Source organism: Oncorhynchus mykiss, chromosome 15, assembly GCF_013265735.2.
Source record: "Oncorhynchus mykiss isolate Arlee chromosome 15, USDA_OmykA_1.1, whole genome shotgun sequence".
Taxonomy (NCBI): Eukaryota; Metazoa; Chordata; class Actinopteri; order Salmoniformes; family Salmonidae; genus Oncorhynchus; species Oncorhynchus mykiss.
The window spans coordinates 10,113,497-10,130,065 of record NC_048579.1 but is presented as its reverse complement, the minus strand read 5'-3'; the positions used below and the strand labels follow the sequence as shown (position 1 = coordinate 10,130,065).

Sequence of the window (16,569 nt, the reverse complement as noted above, 5' to 3'; positions counted from 1 at the left end):
GATGACGGCACGTTTTTCCTTGCAGGTAACCATGGTTGACAGAGGAAGAAAAATGATTCCAAGCACCACCCTCTTTTTGAAGCTTCCAGTCTGTTCTTCGAACTCAATCAGCTTGACAAAGTGATCTCCAGCCTTGTCCTCGTCAACACTCACACCTGTGTTAACGAGAGAATCTCTGACATGATGTCAGCTGGTCCTTTTGTTGCAGGGCTGAAATGCATTGGAAATGTTTTTGTGAAAATTTATATTTGTGTCATTCTCAAAACTTTTGGCCACGACTGTACACACCATGCACATACATACACATATAACTATTTATATTCTGGACTATTGGATTATGCGTGTATTGTTATTGTATTGCTAGATATTGATGCTCTGTTGGTGCTATAAACATAACCATTAAACGTTGATGCTCTGTTGGAGCTAGAAACTTAATCATTAGATATTGATGCTCTGTTGGAGCTAGAAACATAACAATTTCACTGCTCTGTTGGAGCTAGAAACATAATCATTTCGCTGTTCTGTTGGAGCTAGAAACATAATCATTTCACTGCTCTGTTGGAGCTAGAAACATAATCATTTCACTGCTCTGTTGGAGCTAGAAACATAATCATTTCACTGCTCTGTTGGAGCTAGAAACAATCATTTCACTGCTCTGTTGGAGCTAGAAACATAATCATTTCACTGCTCTGTTGGAGCTAGAAACCTAATCATTTCACTGCTCTGTTGGAGCTAGAAACATAATCATTTCACTGCTCTGTTGGAGCTAGAAACATAATCATTTCACTGCTCTGTTGGAGCTAGAAACATAATCATTTCACTGCTCTGTTGGAGCTAGAAACATAATCATTTCACTGCTCTGTTGGAGCTAGAAACCTAATCATTTTGCTGCTCTGTTGGAGCTAGAAACATAATCATTTTGATGCTCTGTTGGAGCTAGAAACATAATCATTTCACTGCTCTGTTGGAGCTAGAAACATAATAATTTCACTGCTCTGTTGGAGCTAGAAACATAATCATTTTGATGCTCTGTTGGAGCTAGAAACATAATCATTTCACTGCTCTGTTGGAGCTAGAAACATAATCATTTCACTGCTCTGTTGGAGCTAGAAACCTAATCATTTCACTGCTCTGTTGGAGCTAGAAACATAATCATTTCACTGCTCTGTTGGAGCTAGAAACATAATCATTTCACTGCTCTGTTGGAGCTAGAAACATAATCATTTCACTGCTCTGTTGGAGCTAGAAACATAATCATTTCACTGCTCTGTTGGAGCTAGAAACCTAATCATTTTGCTGCTCTGTTGGAGCTAGAAACATAATCATTTTGATGCTCTGTTGGAGCTAGAAACATAATCATTTCACTGCTCTGTTGGAGCTAGAAACATAATAATTTCACTGCTCTGTTGGAGCTAGAAACATAATCATTTTGATGCTCTGTTGGAGCTAGAAACATAATCATTTCACTGCTCTGTTGGAGCTAGAAACCTAATCATTTCACTGCTCTGTTGGAGCTAGAAACCTAATCATTTCACTGCTCTGTTGGAGCTAGAACCATAATCATTTCACTGCTCTGTTGGAGCTAGAAACCTAATAATTTCGCTGTTCTGTTGGAGCTAGAAACATAATCATTTCACTGCTCTGTTGGAGCTAGAAACATAATAATTTCACTGCTCTGTTGGAGCTAGAAACATAATCATTTCGCTGTTCTGTTGGAGCTAGAAACATAATCATTTCACTGCTCTGTTGGAGCTAGAAACATAATCATTTCACTGCTCTGTTGGAGCTAGAAACATAATCATTTCACTGCTCTGTTGGAGCTAGAACCATAATCATTTTGCTGCTCTGTTGGAGCTAGAAACATAATCATTTCACTGCTCTGTTGGAGCTAGAAACCTAATCATTTCACTGCTCTGTTGGAGCTAGAAACCTAATCATTTCACTGCTCTGTTGGAGCTAGAAACATAATAATTTCACTGCTCTGTTGGAGCTAGAAACATAATCATTTTGCTGCTCTGTTGGAGCTAGAACCATAATCATTTTGCTGCTCTGTTGGAGCTAGAACCATAATCATTTTGCTGCTCTGTTGGAGCTAGAACCATAATCATTTTGATGCTCTGTTGGAGCTAGAAACATAATCATTTCACTGCTCTGTTGGAGCTAGAAACCTAATCATTTTGCCTCTGAAAACGTCAGCAAAACGTTGCATGTGACCAATAAACTTTGATTTGGATTTGATCTCAATCTCCGTATCGTTCACCCTCTTCTCTCTCTCTTTCTCACCCCCTCTCTTTCTTTCTCTCCGTCTATTGTTCCATCGAGCGCTCCATCCAGGGACAGTTTGGGATTGTCCCTGCAGCCCTTTAGTAGAGAAAACAGAGTGTTTACCTATCACATGTACAGTCCTGACCTCTTCATAGCTACACACAACCTTGGGAGTCAACATGTCTACACACACACACCTTCTCTACCACTGAGTTGGCAGGAGCACTGACAGATCCTCTGAGGCCCCATGCTCTTTATTGATTTGATTTGGAACACGCAGTGGCACGGACAGCCCTGCCTACCACGGTGACCTGCACTCTTTAAAAATCCCCCTGCTAAGTCTGGTAGATGTACACTACAAACTCACACTCTTCCACAAGGGACTGTTTCATAGTCTTCTCACTCCTCCAAACACCATGGACTGTTTCATAGTCTTCTCACTCCTACAAACACCATGGACTGTTTCATAGTCTTCTCACTCCTCCAAACACCATGGACTGTTTCATAGTCTTCTCACTCCTCCAAACACCATGGACTGTTTCATAGTCTTCTCACTCCTACAAACACCATGGACTGTTTCATAGTCTTCTCACTCCTCCAAACACCATGGACTGTTTCATAGTCTTCTCACTCCTACAAACACCATGGACTGTTTCATAGTCTTCTCACTCCTACAAACACCATGGACTGTTTCATAGTCTTCTCATTCCTACAAACCCCATGGACTGTTTCATAGTCTTCTCACTCCTCCAAACCCCATGGACTGTTTTATAGAGGTGGTGTGTGATCTTACTCAAAGTACAGAGTTAGAAACAAGAAATGTAATACAATGCAGTCTGGCCCCCTAAAGTCGATGTCCGCGCCCCCTCTGAAATATAATTAGTATAATAAAAAATCCCCAGAAAAAATCTGTCAGTTTAAGTTAGATATATATATTTTTTGCATTGGATGTGTCTCAATCCACCACATCCCAGTGTTGCACCTCCTCATCTGTGGTGAAAGGTGACAGAGTTAGAGCAGTGTTTATCAGACCATTAGGCATCCCATCTGTGGTGAAAGGTGGCAGAGTTAGAGAACTGTTTGTCAGACCATTAGGTATCCAATCTGTGGTGAAAGGTGGCAGAGTTAGAGAACTGTTTGTCAGACCATTAGGTATCCAATCTGTGGTGAAAGGTGGCAGAGTTAGAGCAGTGTTTATCAGACCATTAGGCATCCAATCTGTGGTGAAAGGTGGCAGAGTTAGAGCAGTGTTTATCAGACCATTAGGCATCTTATCTGTGGTGAAAGGTGGCAGAGTTAGAGCAGTGTTTATCAGACCATTAGGCATCACAAAAATGGCTATTCTCACAAAATGTTCTGCAACATCCAAACGGTTTGGCCTACAAACTATTATGACCCCTCTATGGAACGATAAGACTCTCACAATCACTATGGTGTTCTTTGCTCTACGACCCCCACAAGTGTCTTGGGTCTCACTTGAAGTCGGTACAGCAGACCTGTAACTTCTGTCTGTAGCGTCCGAAACTGTTTGGGCTACACACTAATATGACCCCTCTGTGGAAAGGTAGTTGTTTTTCTCTAGGACACCCCCACGGGCCTCACAAGACTCATCTGAAGGTTCCCCGGTACCAGTTGGAAAGAAATGTATAGAAGTAAAATATGGAGACTGTTTAGTGCCAAAAATAAGCTGTTAAATACAAATGTTTCCTGATCTTTCTTACATCTCTCCGATAATGGTTTTCTTGAGGTGAAGGAGAGGCGGACCAAACCGCAGTGTGGTTGTTATTCATTGTTCTTTAATAAAGAAACTATACATGAATAAACTAACAAAACAACAAACGTGAGAAAACCTAAAACAGTCCTATCCACTCAGATCACACCCTGACCAATCAAAACATAGAAACATACAAAGCAAACTATGGTCAGGGTGTGACAATAGGACAGACACATCACAACAAACTTCCTTTAGATTCTTTTGATTCTCTGAAAGAGATTCTCTGTTTTTTTTCGGAGGACTATATGAATCTGTTATGCAATGCGTTTGAATATGCTAATAGCAGTAGCGCCATTTATTATATTTCTTGGGGATACTTCAAGGGGTTTTCAAATTTAAAATCAAATAGCTAACTGATCCTTGTTATGACCTTCTTAAAACAATCCCCCTCCTTAGACTCTTATGGGCTCGCTGAACAACTGTAAAAGTACAAATATTGAGAGTCCCACTGACAGTGTCCCACACATTCACACACAATTGAGATGAGATCAGAAATGTGTGTGTGTGTGTGTGTGTGTGTGTGTGTAATCCAGAAAATGAACAGCTCAGTTGGATTACAGTGTTAAGCCACAGAGCTGTGACAGTATTCCCACAGCTGTCATCTGGATTGTCAAACACTCGCCCCAGGGATCGACTCAGGGAGACGCTTAGTATGTGTGTGTGTGTTTGTGTGTGTGGTTGTGTGTTTGTGTGAATCGCTTATTAAAAGTTATTGAGAGGGCAATGAAAACTCCCACTCTGATGGGAATGGGGAACAGAGATACATATGCTGTCAGTCAGTCAGTCAGTCAGTCAGGCAAGCACACACACACACACACACACACACACACACACACACACACACACACACACACACACACACACACACACACACACACACACACACACACACACACACACACACACACACACACACACACACACACACACACACACACACACACACACACACACACACACAGTCTTGTACAGCTAACCTTGTGGGGACACACAATTCAGTCCCATTCGAAATCCTATACAGCTAACCTTGTGGGGACACACAATTCAGTCCCATTCGAAATCCTATTTTCCCTAACCCCTAACCCTAGCTCCTAATCCTTAACATAATTCCTTAAGACTAATTCTAACCTTAACCCTACACCCCCTAGAAATAGTATTTGACCTCGTGGGGACTAACAAAATGTCCCCAGTTGGTGACAGTTTTGATGGTTTATTATTCTTGTTAAATACGTCCACACACACTGTAACTAACACACAGTGATTAGGGCTAATAACTAGGAGATGTTGTATTTAAATTGGTCTGGGGTCAACAGAGGTAAGACAGATACAAGGAAGTGACTCAGGGGTGTATAGTGAAGAGATTGTCAGATCTATCAACCTGATCTTTGTCAGCAGCATACCACCATGCATCCCACTGCTGGTTTGCCTCTGAAGCTAGGCAGGGTTGGTCCTGGTCAATCCCTGGATGGGACACCAGATGCTGCTGGAAGTGGTGTTGGAGGGCCAGTGGGAAGCACTCTTTCCTCTGGTCTAAAAATAATGAAAAGTGACTGGGGACATTACCCTGTGTTGGGTGCAGTCTTTCGGCTGGGACGTTAAACAGGTGTCCCGACTCTCTGTGTTCAATAAAGATCCCATGGCACTTATCGTAAGAGTAAGGGTGTTAGCCCCAGTGTCCTGCCTAAATTCCCAATCATATCATTATAGCATAATTTTTCATCCCCTCTCCTTCCCACTAACTATTTTCCAGGTTGTTGCTGTAACTGAGAATGTGTTCTCAGTCAATTTACCCGGTTAAATAAATGAATAAACATCTATAAACTATCTGCTAGAGAGACTTTAACATCTCATCTTATCTTTAACATCTCAGACTGCTACTGTGTATCAGATCAGCTGTACATGTGGGAGTTATTGAACTAGTAATCCTGTATAGTGTTCCTATTAATAAGGGATTGAAGTCAGTCCCAACAGTCAACAATTGCGGGCGAGAAAGGGAAAAATCTAAACTTAAAAAACATTAAGATCGGTCAGCGGGATAGTCAAATCAAATCAAATGTTATTGGTCACATTCACATGGTGAGCAGATGTTATTGTGAGTGTAGCGAAAAATCTTGTGCTTCTAGTTCCGACAGTGCAGCAATATCTAACAAGTAATCTAACAATTCCACAACAACTACCTAATACATACAAATCTAGTAAAGGAATATATGCATATAAATATATGGATGAGTGATGGCCAGGCAGCAAAGGCAAGATGCAATGGATGGTATAAAATACAATATATACATATGAGATGAGCAATGCAAGATATGTAAACATTATTAAAGTGACTAGTGATCCATTTATTAAAAAGGCCAATGATTTTCAAGGCTGTATGTAGGCAGCAGCCTCTCTGTGCTAGTGAAGGGTATTTAACAGTCTGAGGGCCTTGAGATAGAAGCTGTTTTTCAGTCTCGGTCCCAGCTTTGATGCACTTGTACTGATCTCGCCTTCTGGATGGTAGCTGGGTAAACAGGCAGTGGCTTGGGTGATTGTTTTCCTTGGTTATCTTTTTGGCCTTCCTGTGACATCAGATGCTGTAGGTGTCCTGGAGGGCAGGTCGTTTGCCTCTAGTGATTTGTTGTGCAGACAGCGCCACCCTCTGGAGAGCCCTGCAGTTGTGGGTGGTGAAGTTGCCGTACCAGGAGGGGATGCAGCCCAACAGGATGCTCTTAATTGTGCATCTGTAAAGGTTTGTGAGGGTTTTAGGTGAAAAGCCAAATTTCTTCAGCCTCCTGAGGTTGAAGAGGCGCTGTTGCGCCTTCTTCACCACACTGTCTGTGTGGGTGGACCATTTCAATTTGTCCGTGATGTGTACGCCGAGGAACTTAAAACTTCCCCCCTTCCCCACTGATGTCCCGTCAATGTGGATAGGGGGGTGCTCCCTTAGCTGTTTCCTGAAGTCCACGAACATCTCCATTGTTTTGTTGACCTTGAGTGATAGGTTGTTTTCCTGTCTCCACACTCCGAGTGCCCTCACTTCCTCCCTGTAGGCTTGTCTTGTCATTGTTGGTAATCAAGCCTACTACTGTTGTGTCGTCGGAAAACTTGATGATTGAGTTGGAGGCGTGCATGGCCACACAGTCATGGGTTAACAGGGAGTACAGGAGGGGGCTGAGCACGCACGCTTGTGGGTCCCCATAGTTGAGGATCAGCGAAGTGGCGATGTTGTTTCCTACCTTCATCACCTGGGGGCGGCCCATCAGGAAGTCCATGATCCAATTGCACAGGGCGGGGTTGAGCCCCAGGGCATCAAGCTTAATGAGCTTGGAGGGTACTATGGTGTTGAATGCTGAACTCTAGTCAATGAACAGCATTCTTACATAGTGTCCAGATGCAATAGGGCAGTGTGCATGTGATGGCGATTGCATCGTCTGTGGACCTATTGGGGCAGTAAGCAAATTGAAGTGCTTGTCTGAGCACAGGCAGAAGTAATATATCTGTGCTTGCTGTGATGTCTGTGAGCAGGGGAGACTAATCTGTCTCAGAGAGGGCCTTCGCCTCAGAGCGTCTGAGCTGAAACACATCACAGAGAGACGACGACACTCTGACACACTCGCCTGAGTTTGCCAGAGAGCAGAATAGCTGATTAATTTACGAACGTGCAATATGACCGATGTTTGTAAATGTTGGCAAAAAAACTAATAGTTAATCAAGAATGTAAATCCCGTATTCCCAAACATTCTATGAATTTATGAAACCGGGAAAATTACCATATCTAAGTGCTCGCGTGTTAGAAAATGTACAAAAAAATGAAGAAAAACATGTCACATTCTCCCTGGGGGTGTATTATGAACAGATTTGAATAAGATTTAATGTTGCTAAAATGATGTCAGTTCCACTTTAAGGAAAAACTACAAAGGAGAACACATTACATTAATAATTACTGAGTAGATACAAGGAGAAAGATCTCTTAATCAATTAACATCTTAAGTAATTAACTAAATAACCATAATTAAGCCCTTAATCGCCGCTAAAAATTACTATGTATGTCCAATAAAAGCCATTCTCACTGCTTGGCTTAATCTTATACGCTTTATCTATCTCATCTAATTTAGATAGATAGTATCCCCTCAACTGAGGTGACGAGAGACGAAACCAAAACCAAAGGTGTTCAAACACACTTCCTAATCTAACATTTTAATTATTTCCTGAGAAAAAGGATTTAGCATTCCGTATCGGCATGAAGCAGGTGTGAGTTGCGTCTGGGATGAAACATGTGACTTCAAAAGCAGTTAAAATCGCCAAATGTCAGCCATTTCTGATCCCTCTGATCCCTCTGATCCTTGCATGACAACCATGTTGACGTTCTGCAGAAACGGAGGAAGAAACACACATCAAAAGACCTGAAAAAACATCATTCATATCAGCGACTCTTAGAGACTCACCTGTCAGCTCCAGAAGGTTGGAACAGTTTGCAGGGATGGTCTCTCATAGTCATATTGTATGTATACAGTATAATGTATAAATATAGTTTTTGCCTGGACTTGTCACATGGTCAGGTAAACCTCTTGGTCCTTTAATTATATATTTATACATGAAGGTAAACATCCGGGTCCTTTAATGATACATTTATACATGTACATTCGTGGCCAAAAGTCTTGAGAATGACACAAATATGAATTTTCACAAAGTCTGCTGCCTCAGTTTGTATGATGGCAATTTGCACATACTCCAGAATGTTATGAAGAGTGATCAGACGAATTGCAATGAATTGCAAAGTCCCTCTTTGCCATGTGAATGAACTGAATCCCCCCCCAAAACATTTCCAATGCATTTCAGCCCTGCCACAAAAGGACCAGCTGACATCATGTCAGTGATTCTCTCATTAACACAGGTGTGAGTGTTGACAAGGACAAGGCTGGAGATCACTCTGTCATGCTGATTGAGTTTGAACAACAGACTGGAAGCTTCAAAAGGAGGGTGGTGCTTGGAATCATTGTTCTTCCTCTGTCAACCATGGTCACCTGCAAGGAAACACGTGCCGTCATCATTGCTTTGCACAAAGGGCTTCACAGGCAAGGATATTGCTGCCAGTAAGATTGCACCTAAATCAACCATTTATTGGATCATCAAGAACTTCAAGGAGAGCGGTTCAATTGTTAAGAAGGCTTCAGGGCGCCCAAGAAAGTCCAGCAAGTGCCAGGACCGTCTCCTAAAGTTTATTCAGCTGCGGGATCGGGGCACCACCAGTACAGAGCTTGCTCAGGAATGGCAGCAGGCAGGTGTGAGTGCATCTGCACGCACAGTGAGGCAAAGGCTTTTGGAGGATGGCCTGGTGTCAAGAAGGGCAGCAAAGAAGACACTTCTCTCCAGGAAAAACATCAGGGACAGACTGATACTCTGCAAAAGGTACAGGGATTGGACTGCTGAGGACTGGGGTAAAGTCATTTTCTCTGATGAATCCCCTTTCCGATTGTTTGGGGCATCCGGAAAAAAGCTTGTCCGGAGAAGACAAGGTGAGCGCTACCATCAGTCCTGTGTCATGCCAACAGTAAAGCATCCTGAGACCATTCATGTGTGGGGTTGCTTCTCAGCCAAGGGAGTGGGCTCACTCACAATTTTGCCTAAGAACACAGCCATGAATAAAGAATGGTACCAACACATCCTCCGAGAGCAACTTCTCCCAACTATCTAGGTTGGGAGAATTTGGTTGACGAACAGTTTGGTGACGAACAATGCCTTTTCCAGCATGCTGGAGCACCTTGACATAAGACAAACTACATGATTCCATATGTGTTATTTCATAGTTTTGATGTCTTCACTATTATTCTACAATGTAGAAAATAGTAAAAATTATGAAAAACCCCATGAATGAGTAGATGTGTCCTAACTGCTGACTGGTACTGTAGGTAAACCTGGTGTGGGTGTATTAGTTCCTTATTTACTGATGACTACTGGAGTTTTCCTATTTCCAACCACTATACAGAGGCAGTGTGGTTTTATGTGTGAGATAATATTTCATGCGTTATAAACCACTGTCTCTGGCTATCTGTCTCTTAGGGTTACTGCACTGGTCACTATCTATTGTGATCACGTCTAGGTACAGGAGCCTCTGTCTCTCACACACACACACACACACACACACACGCACACACACACACACACACACACACACACACACACACGCACACACACACGCACACACACACGCTCGCACACACACACACACACACACACACACACACACACACACACACACACACACACACACACACACACACACACACGCACACACACACACACGCGCACACACACACACACACACACTATCAGCCTGCTTTATCACCGTCTTCTTATAAATGCCTTAGGTGTGTGTGTGTATGTCGACTCAAATCGATAGCGAGTAGCCCGCTGCTCACTGTAAATCTTCGTTGGGCGACAGTGCACTCTATTCCCACCGGGTTCTCATCATCTCTGGAGGATTGAAGGGGACTGAGGGGTCTTTGGCTCTGTGGCCCCATCACACACATCAATACGGAGCTGATAACTGCAGGACTGGCTCTCTGTGTGACAAAGGTTAACTACTGATTCTGGGTCTAAAGGAATCTGTCAGGGGATGATCACAAGCAGGCACACACACACATGACGCGTACGTAAACACACACACACACACACACACACACACACACACGCACACACACACACACACACACACACACACACACACACACACACACACACACCTTTTTAAAAGGGTTGATAGGTTTTCAAGGGGAAATCAAGTGGAAATGACAAACTCCAGAAGCCTTTTTAAACTTCAAATGCACAATATGGTAAAAAAAAATGTACTGCACTGCAGGAAAGTTCTCCTGCAACACGGTGATCAGATTAAGATCCTACATCTGTAGTTTCCTCCAACATCTTAAATTAATCCAAATATTTCTAATCAGAAAGATGTCAGATGTCTGTCGCTCCTCACAAGACTGGGAGTTTACCAGCTGCACCGCCATGTCTGCCATCATTGATTTGAACCTCCACAGTCATTAACTTCAGAGAGCATGAGAGTAAAGAGAGTGAGACAGAATCACTTTGCATGTGGTAAGTTTGAACTGTCTTTCCAGGGCCCACCCAGGGATGAACTTTGGGTGGGTGGGTGAACTTTCTTTCCAGGGCACACCCAGGGATGAACTTTCGGTGGGTGGGTGAACTTTCTTTCCAGGGCCCACCCAGGGATGAACTTTCGGTGGGTGGGTGAACTTTCTTTCCAGGGCACACCCAGGGATGAACTTTCGGTGGGTGGGTGAACTTTCTTTCCAGGGCCCACCCAGGGATGAACTTTGGGTGTGTGTGTGTGTGTGTGTGTGTGTGTGTGTGTGTGTGTGTGTGTGTGTGTGTGTGTGTGTGTGTGTGTGTGTGTGTGTGTGTGTGTGTGTGTGTGTGTGTGTGTGTGTGTGTGTGTGTGTGTGTGTGTGTGTGTGTGTGTGTGTGTGTGTGTGTGTGCGTGCGCGTGCGTGCGTGCGTGCGTGCGTGTGACTGCCTGATACAGATTAGCAAAGCGCTGAACTTTAAAAAGAGATCCTGCTCTTTTAGGGAAATCAGAAATTAGCTCAATAATAAATATAAATCATAAAACAAACTCCTGCACCTGTATCCCAAGCCCTCATCTGTCTCCTTCTCTCTCTCTCCCTCCTTCTTACCTCATTCCCTCTCTCCCGCCTTCTTTCTCTCCGTCTCTCCTTCCTTCCCTCCCTCCCTCTCTCCTACTTCTCTCCCTCGCTCCCTCCGTCCTTCTCTCTTTCTCACTCTCTCTCTCTCTGTCTCTCGCTCTACCCCCTGATTTGAGGAAGCTAACATTACCAGCCCCAAACTGATAATGCTCTGTGTATTTTCATTGTGGAAGTTCATTAACACGTTTGATGTTTGGAGCCGATGAAGGAATCAGGTCGGGACTGAAAATACTTCAGCCGATTAAGATAACACTACATTGTTACACCACTGTTCAACTGTTGTGAGAGTAATGATCACTGTTAATTTGTTTTTTAAATAGTCTATTCCACTTGCTTTGGCAATGTAAACACATTCCCCATCTCAATAAAGCACTTTGAATTGATTGAGACAAAGACTGTGTGTGTGTGTGTGTGTCTGTGTGTATGTGTGTGTGTGTGTGTGTGTGTGTGTGTGTGTGTGTGTGTGTGTGTGTGTGTGTGTGTAAGTGAGAGATCACACAGACACACAAATAATTCGGAAACAAATCCAATTTTGATAAACTCCCATATCTATTGGGTGAAATATCACAGCAGCAAGATTTGTGACCTGTTGCCACAAGAAAAGGGAAACCAGTGAAGAACAAACACCATTGTAAATACAACCCGTATTTATGTTTATTTATTTTCCCTTTTGTACTTTAACTATTTGCACATTGTTACAACACTGTATGTAGACATAATATGACATTTGAAATGTCGTCATTTTTTTGGTACTGGTACTGAGTGTAATGTTTACTGTTATTTTTTTTATTGTTTGTTTCCCTGTTGTTTCTCATCTATTTCACTTGTTTTGGCAATGTTAACATATGTTACCGTGCCAATAAAGCCTTTAAATTGAATTGAATTGAGTGGAGAAGTGAATGAGTGTGTAGATTCAGTTGAATATGTCATCTGAGAGAACCATCACCACCTGACAGAAGACAATTGAGGTTTATTATGAACTGCTCTACTCACTGTCAGTAGAGCATCCAGTGGAGCCGTCCCTGGAGCAGTACCTCATCTCTATCCTCTGTCGGCCCACCTCCAGCAGCGCAGCTTCAGGGACACGGGCCTTACAGGTGTACCGGAACCGCTGCTCGTAGTGACCGCCGTTGTCCGAAATGTTGACCGGTGTCCAGGGGGTCCAGGGGGTGGTCTTCTTCAGGTCAGAACAGGGCTGGGTGTTACACGACTGGTACTCCTGGAGAGAGAGAGAGACAAAGAGAAACAGAGAGAGAGTAACAGCGAGAGAGAGAAACAGAGAGAGAGAAAAAACAGCAAGAGAGAAACAGCGAGAGAGAAACAACGAGAGAGAGAGAGAAAGAGAGAGAGAGAGAGAGAGAGAGAGAGAGAGAGAGAGAGAGAGAGAGAGAGAGAGAGAGAGAGAGAGAAACAATGAGAGAGAGAGAAAAAAACTTTATGGGTCTGGGAACACACAACACAAACACGCAAACAAACAAAAACACGGTTAAACATCAATTAAGAACACAACACCAAATCTTCCTCCACAGTGACTAAACACAACAACTACTGAATATCCATATGCTCATAAACAGATCAATGTTATTAACCAGTTGGTAATAGGCAAACACAACCCTGTCTCGCTGCCAACATTCCCTCCAGCATTCCCAGTACATCAACAGACCCCTGTCCCTGATTGCTGTTCTTCGTGTCTTCCACAAATCGAATTTAGCTGGAAGAGAAAGAGAACCACATCCATTCAAATAAACCTCTCCCAGAGCTGAAAACCTCTCCCAGAAAACCTCTCCCAGAGCTGAGAACCAAGTGGTGATCAGGTCAATCATTCCCAACCAACCTGAGACACTGTAAAAAAACTGATTTGCCAGAGTTTCAGACTCAGCACATAATGGACACCCCTCCCCAACAGTAGGATCCAGGTGTACCAGATACATAATGGACACCCCTCCCCAACAGTAGGATCCAGGTGTACCAGATACATAATGGACACCCCTCCCCAACAGGAGGATCCATGTTCCAGGTGTACCAGATGCATATTGGACACCCCTCCCCAACAGTGGGATCCATGTTCCAGGTGTACCAGATACATAATGGACACCCCTCCCCAACAGGAGGATCCATGTTCCAGGTGTACCAGACGCATATTGGACACCCCTCCTCAACAGGAGGATCCAGGTGTACTAGATGCATATTGGACACCCCTCCTCAACAGGAGGATCCAGGTGTACTAGATGCATATTGGACACCCCTCCCCAACAGGAGGATCCAGGTGTACTAGATGCATATTGGACACCCCTCCCCAACAGGAGGATCCAGGTGTACTAGATGCATATTGGACACCCCTCCTCAACAGGAGTATCCAGGTGTACTAGATGCATATTGGACACCCCTCCTCAACAGGAGGATCCAGGTGTACTAGATACATATTGGACACCCCTCCCCAACAGTAGGATCCAGGTGTACCAGATACATAATGGAAACCCCTCCCCAACAGTATGATTCAGGTGTACCAGATGCATATTGGACACCCCTCCCCAACAGGAGGATCCAGGTGTACTAGATGCATATTGGACACCAATCCCCAACAGTAGGATCCAGGTGTACCAGATACATAATGGACACCCCTCCCCAACAGGAGGATTCATGTTCCAGGTGTACCAGATGCATATTGGACACCCCTCTCCAACAGGAGGATCCAGGTGTACCAGATACATAATGGACACCGCTCCCCAAAAGGAGGATTCATGTTCCAGGTGTACCAGATGCATATTGGACACCCCTCCCCAACAGGAGGATCCAGGTGTACCAGATACATATTGGACACCCCAGATGACCCATCAGCATCAGATGACCCAGCTTAGTACACCCCACACCTAATAGGCATCAACGTAGGCTGGCTGAACCCATAGCACGGGACTGGATGGTAGTGTTGTAAAAAAGAGGCTCTTCAAAAAGCCACATCCCTGGTGGCGTGCCGGCCTTACGGGACTTGACAAAAACTCTCCAAGCCTGCATAACAGACCCATAGAATGGAGTCAAGCCAGACAAACCCCCCCCCCCCCTCTCCTCATCAATGTATAGGCTGCATCGACCCAGCTAGAACCGTCACAGTACAACAGTCTCTGGGCTGCTTGAAGCCGGAAAGCCAAGATCCTAGAAGAAATGTCCACCAAGCCTTGCCCACACTCGTGCAGTTGCAGGTACAGGGCTGCAGCTTTAATCCAGTGTTGTCCAGAACAGAAGAAACTGACAAGGGTCCTCTGAACCTCTTGTATCAGGGCAGGGTAGAGGCGGCAAGATTATTGGCTACCAGCACCTTTCCCCTATAAGACAGCTGGGGTCGCACCCATTTTCACCTAGACAATCTGGCACACACATTCTCCACTACACCCTCCCAGTTATTTTTTTGAAAGACATCGGAGTCTAGAAACCCCCCCCCAAAGTCTTCATCCCATCTTTGGCCCACTGAAGCTCCCCTGGTAACCGTGGAAAGGACCCCGTCTGAAGCTGACTTGCCCACGGCGATTCACTCTTTTCCCAACTAACTCTAGCTGAGGAGCGGGGGGCTCATACACCTTTAGAGCGTTTGAGAGAAGCTTAACACCCTCAGCCCCTGTAATAAAAACTATCACATCATCTGCATATGCAGACAGTGCTATCGTGGGACCCTTCATTACACCTGGCACAGAGAAACCAGTAAGCCTCGCTCTTAAAAAACAACGCATTGGTTCAATTGCCAGACAATATAAATGCCCTGAAATTGGGCATCCCTGCCTAATACCCCTATTGACAGGGATGGGGCAGCTCAAACTACCTCCCACCTTCACCATAAACAAGGCCCCAGTACATACTCATCCCCAAACCAAAAGGCTTTCATTGTTTTGAACAAGTACTGGTGCTACTGAAACCGGAACATGGTCAAAATATAGAGAGTAAGCAAACCCACATTCACATCAGACAGTTTACAAATGTATAAAACATCTCTTATCAGAATCAAGTTGTCAACTATAGAGAGGTGAGGTCCACAGTAAGACTGGTCCTTGTGGACCAACAGCCCCAGATACTCTTTCAACCTGTTTGAGAGACATTTAGATATCATTTCATATTCTGCACACAGCAATGCAACAGTTTTTTAAAAGAGCCAAATCCCCCTTTTTTGGCAGCAATGAAAGCACAGCACGTTGACAGGATACAGGAAGAGAACCCTCATGAAAAGATTCACACACCACTTCATAAAAATACCCCCCAATAGACCCCCAAAAGTGCTTCTAGATCTCAGATAGTAAACCATCGATGCCAGGGGCTCGGCCTGATGAGAGCTGCTAAACTGCAGTGGGCAGCTCCTGCAGTGTAATGTCAGAGTCCAAAGCAAATCTCTGCTCAGGGTCCAATTGAGGATGTCAATGTGACAACTGTTCAGCACACAGAGGATCACAATCCTCCAGAGGACAGAGTAGAAATCCACGGCATGTTGGCGCATCTCACCGTCATCCGTGGTCACCTTCCCACCAGGGAGACGAAGGCAGACCATCTGTTTGCATTGCAGTGTTGACTGCCCTAGCGGTAAAAAAAAAGGCTCTAGGAGCATCCATATCCTTGAGGGTACCTCAGTTCATGTCTCTTGTCCTGTAAGTTCATGACTAGTCTCTTTAACTTCAATAACTTCAATCAGTTTACTGATGACAAAACTAACGTATTTGGGCCTTCCCAACCTCCCACCATTGTCTCGACTCAAAATTCAATTTAATAACCTTCCATTTTTCCCAAAACAACAAAAACTTTTCACCAACTATGTGTCATGTAGTAACTTAACATTAAAATACC

The 16,569-nt window shown here is 44.0% G+C and overlaps 1 protein-coding gene across 3 annotated transcripts in view; it reads right to left on the bottom strand.

The window, feature by feature from the left end:
• The window catches only part of LOC110489566 (semaphorin-5A), a 282,353-nt gene that overhangs the window by 23,386 nt on the left and 242,398 nt on the right, over window positions 1-16,569 (bottom strand). For all 3 annotated transcript variants that reach the window (XR_005036038.1, XM_036943684.1, XM_036943683.1), the window contains exon 16: window positions 12,742-12,967. Coding sequence is in view for 2 of the 3 variants with exons in the window: in XM_036943684.1 (XP_036799579.1) it covers window positions 12,742-12,967 (226 nt within the window). In the remaining variant the exon portion in view is untranslated. The remainder of the gene's footprint in view (window positions 1-12,741; window positions 12,968-16,569) is intronic.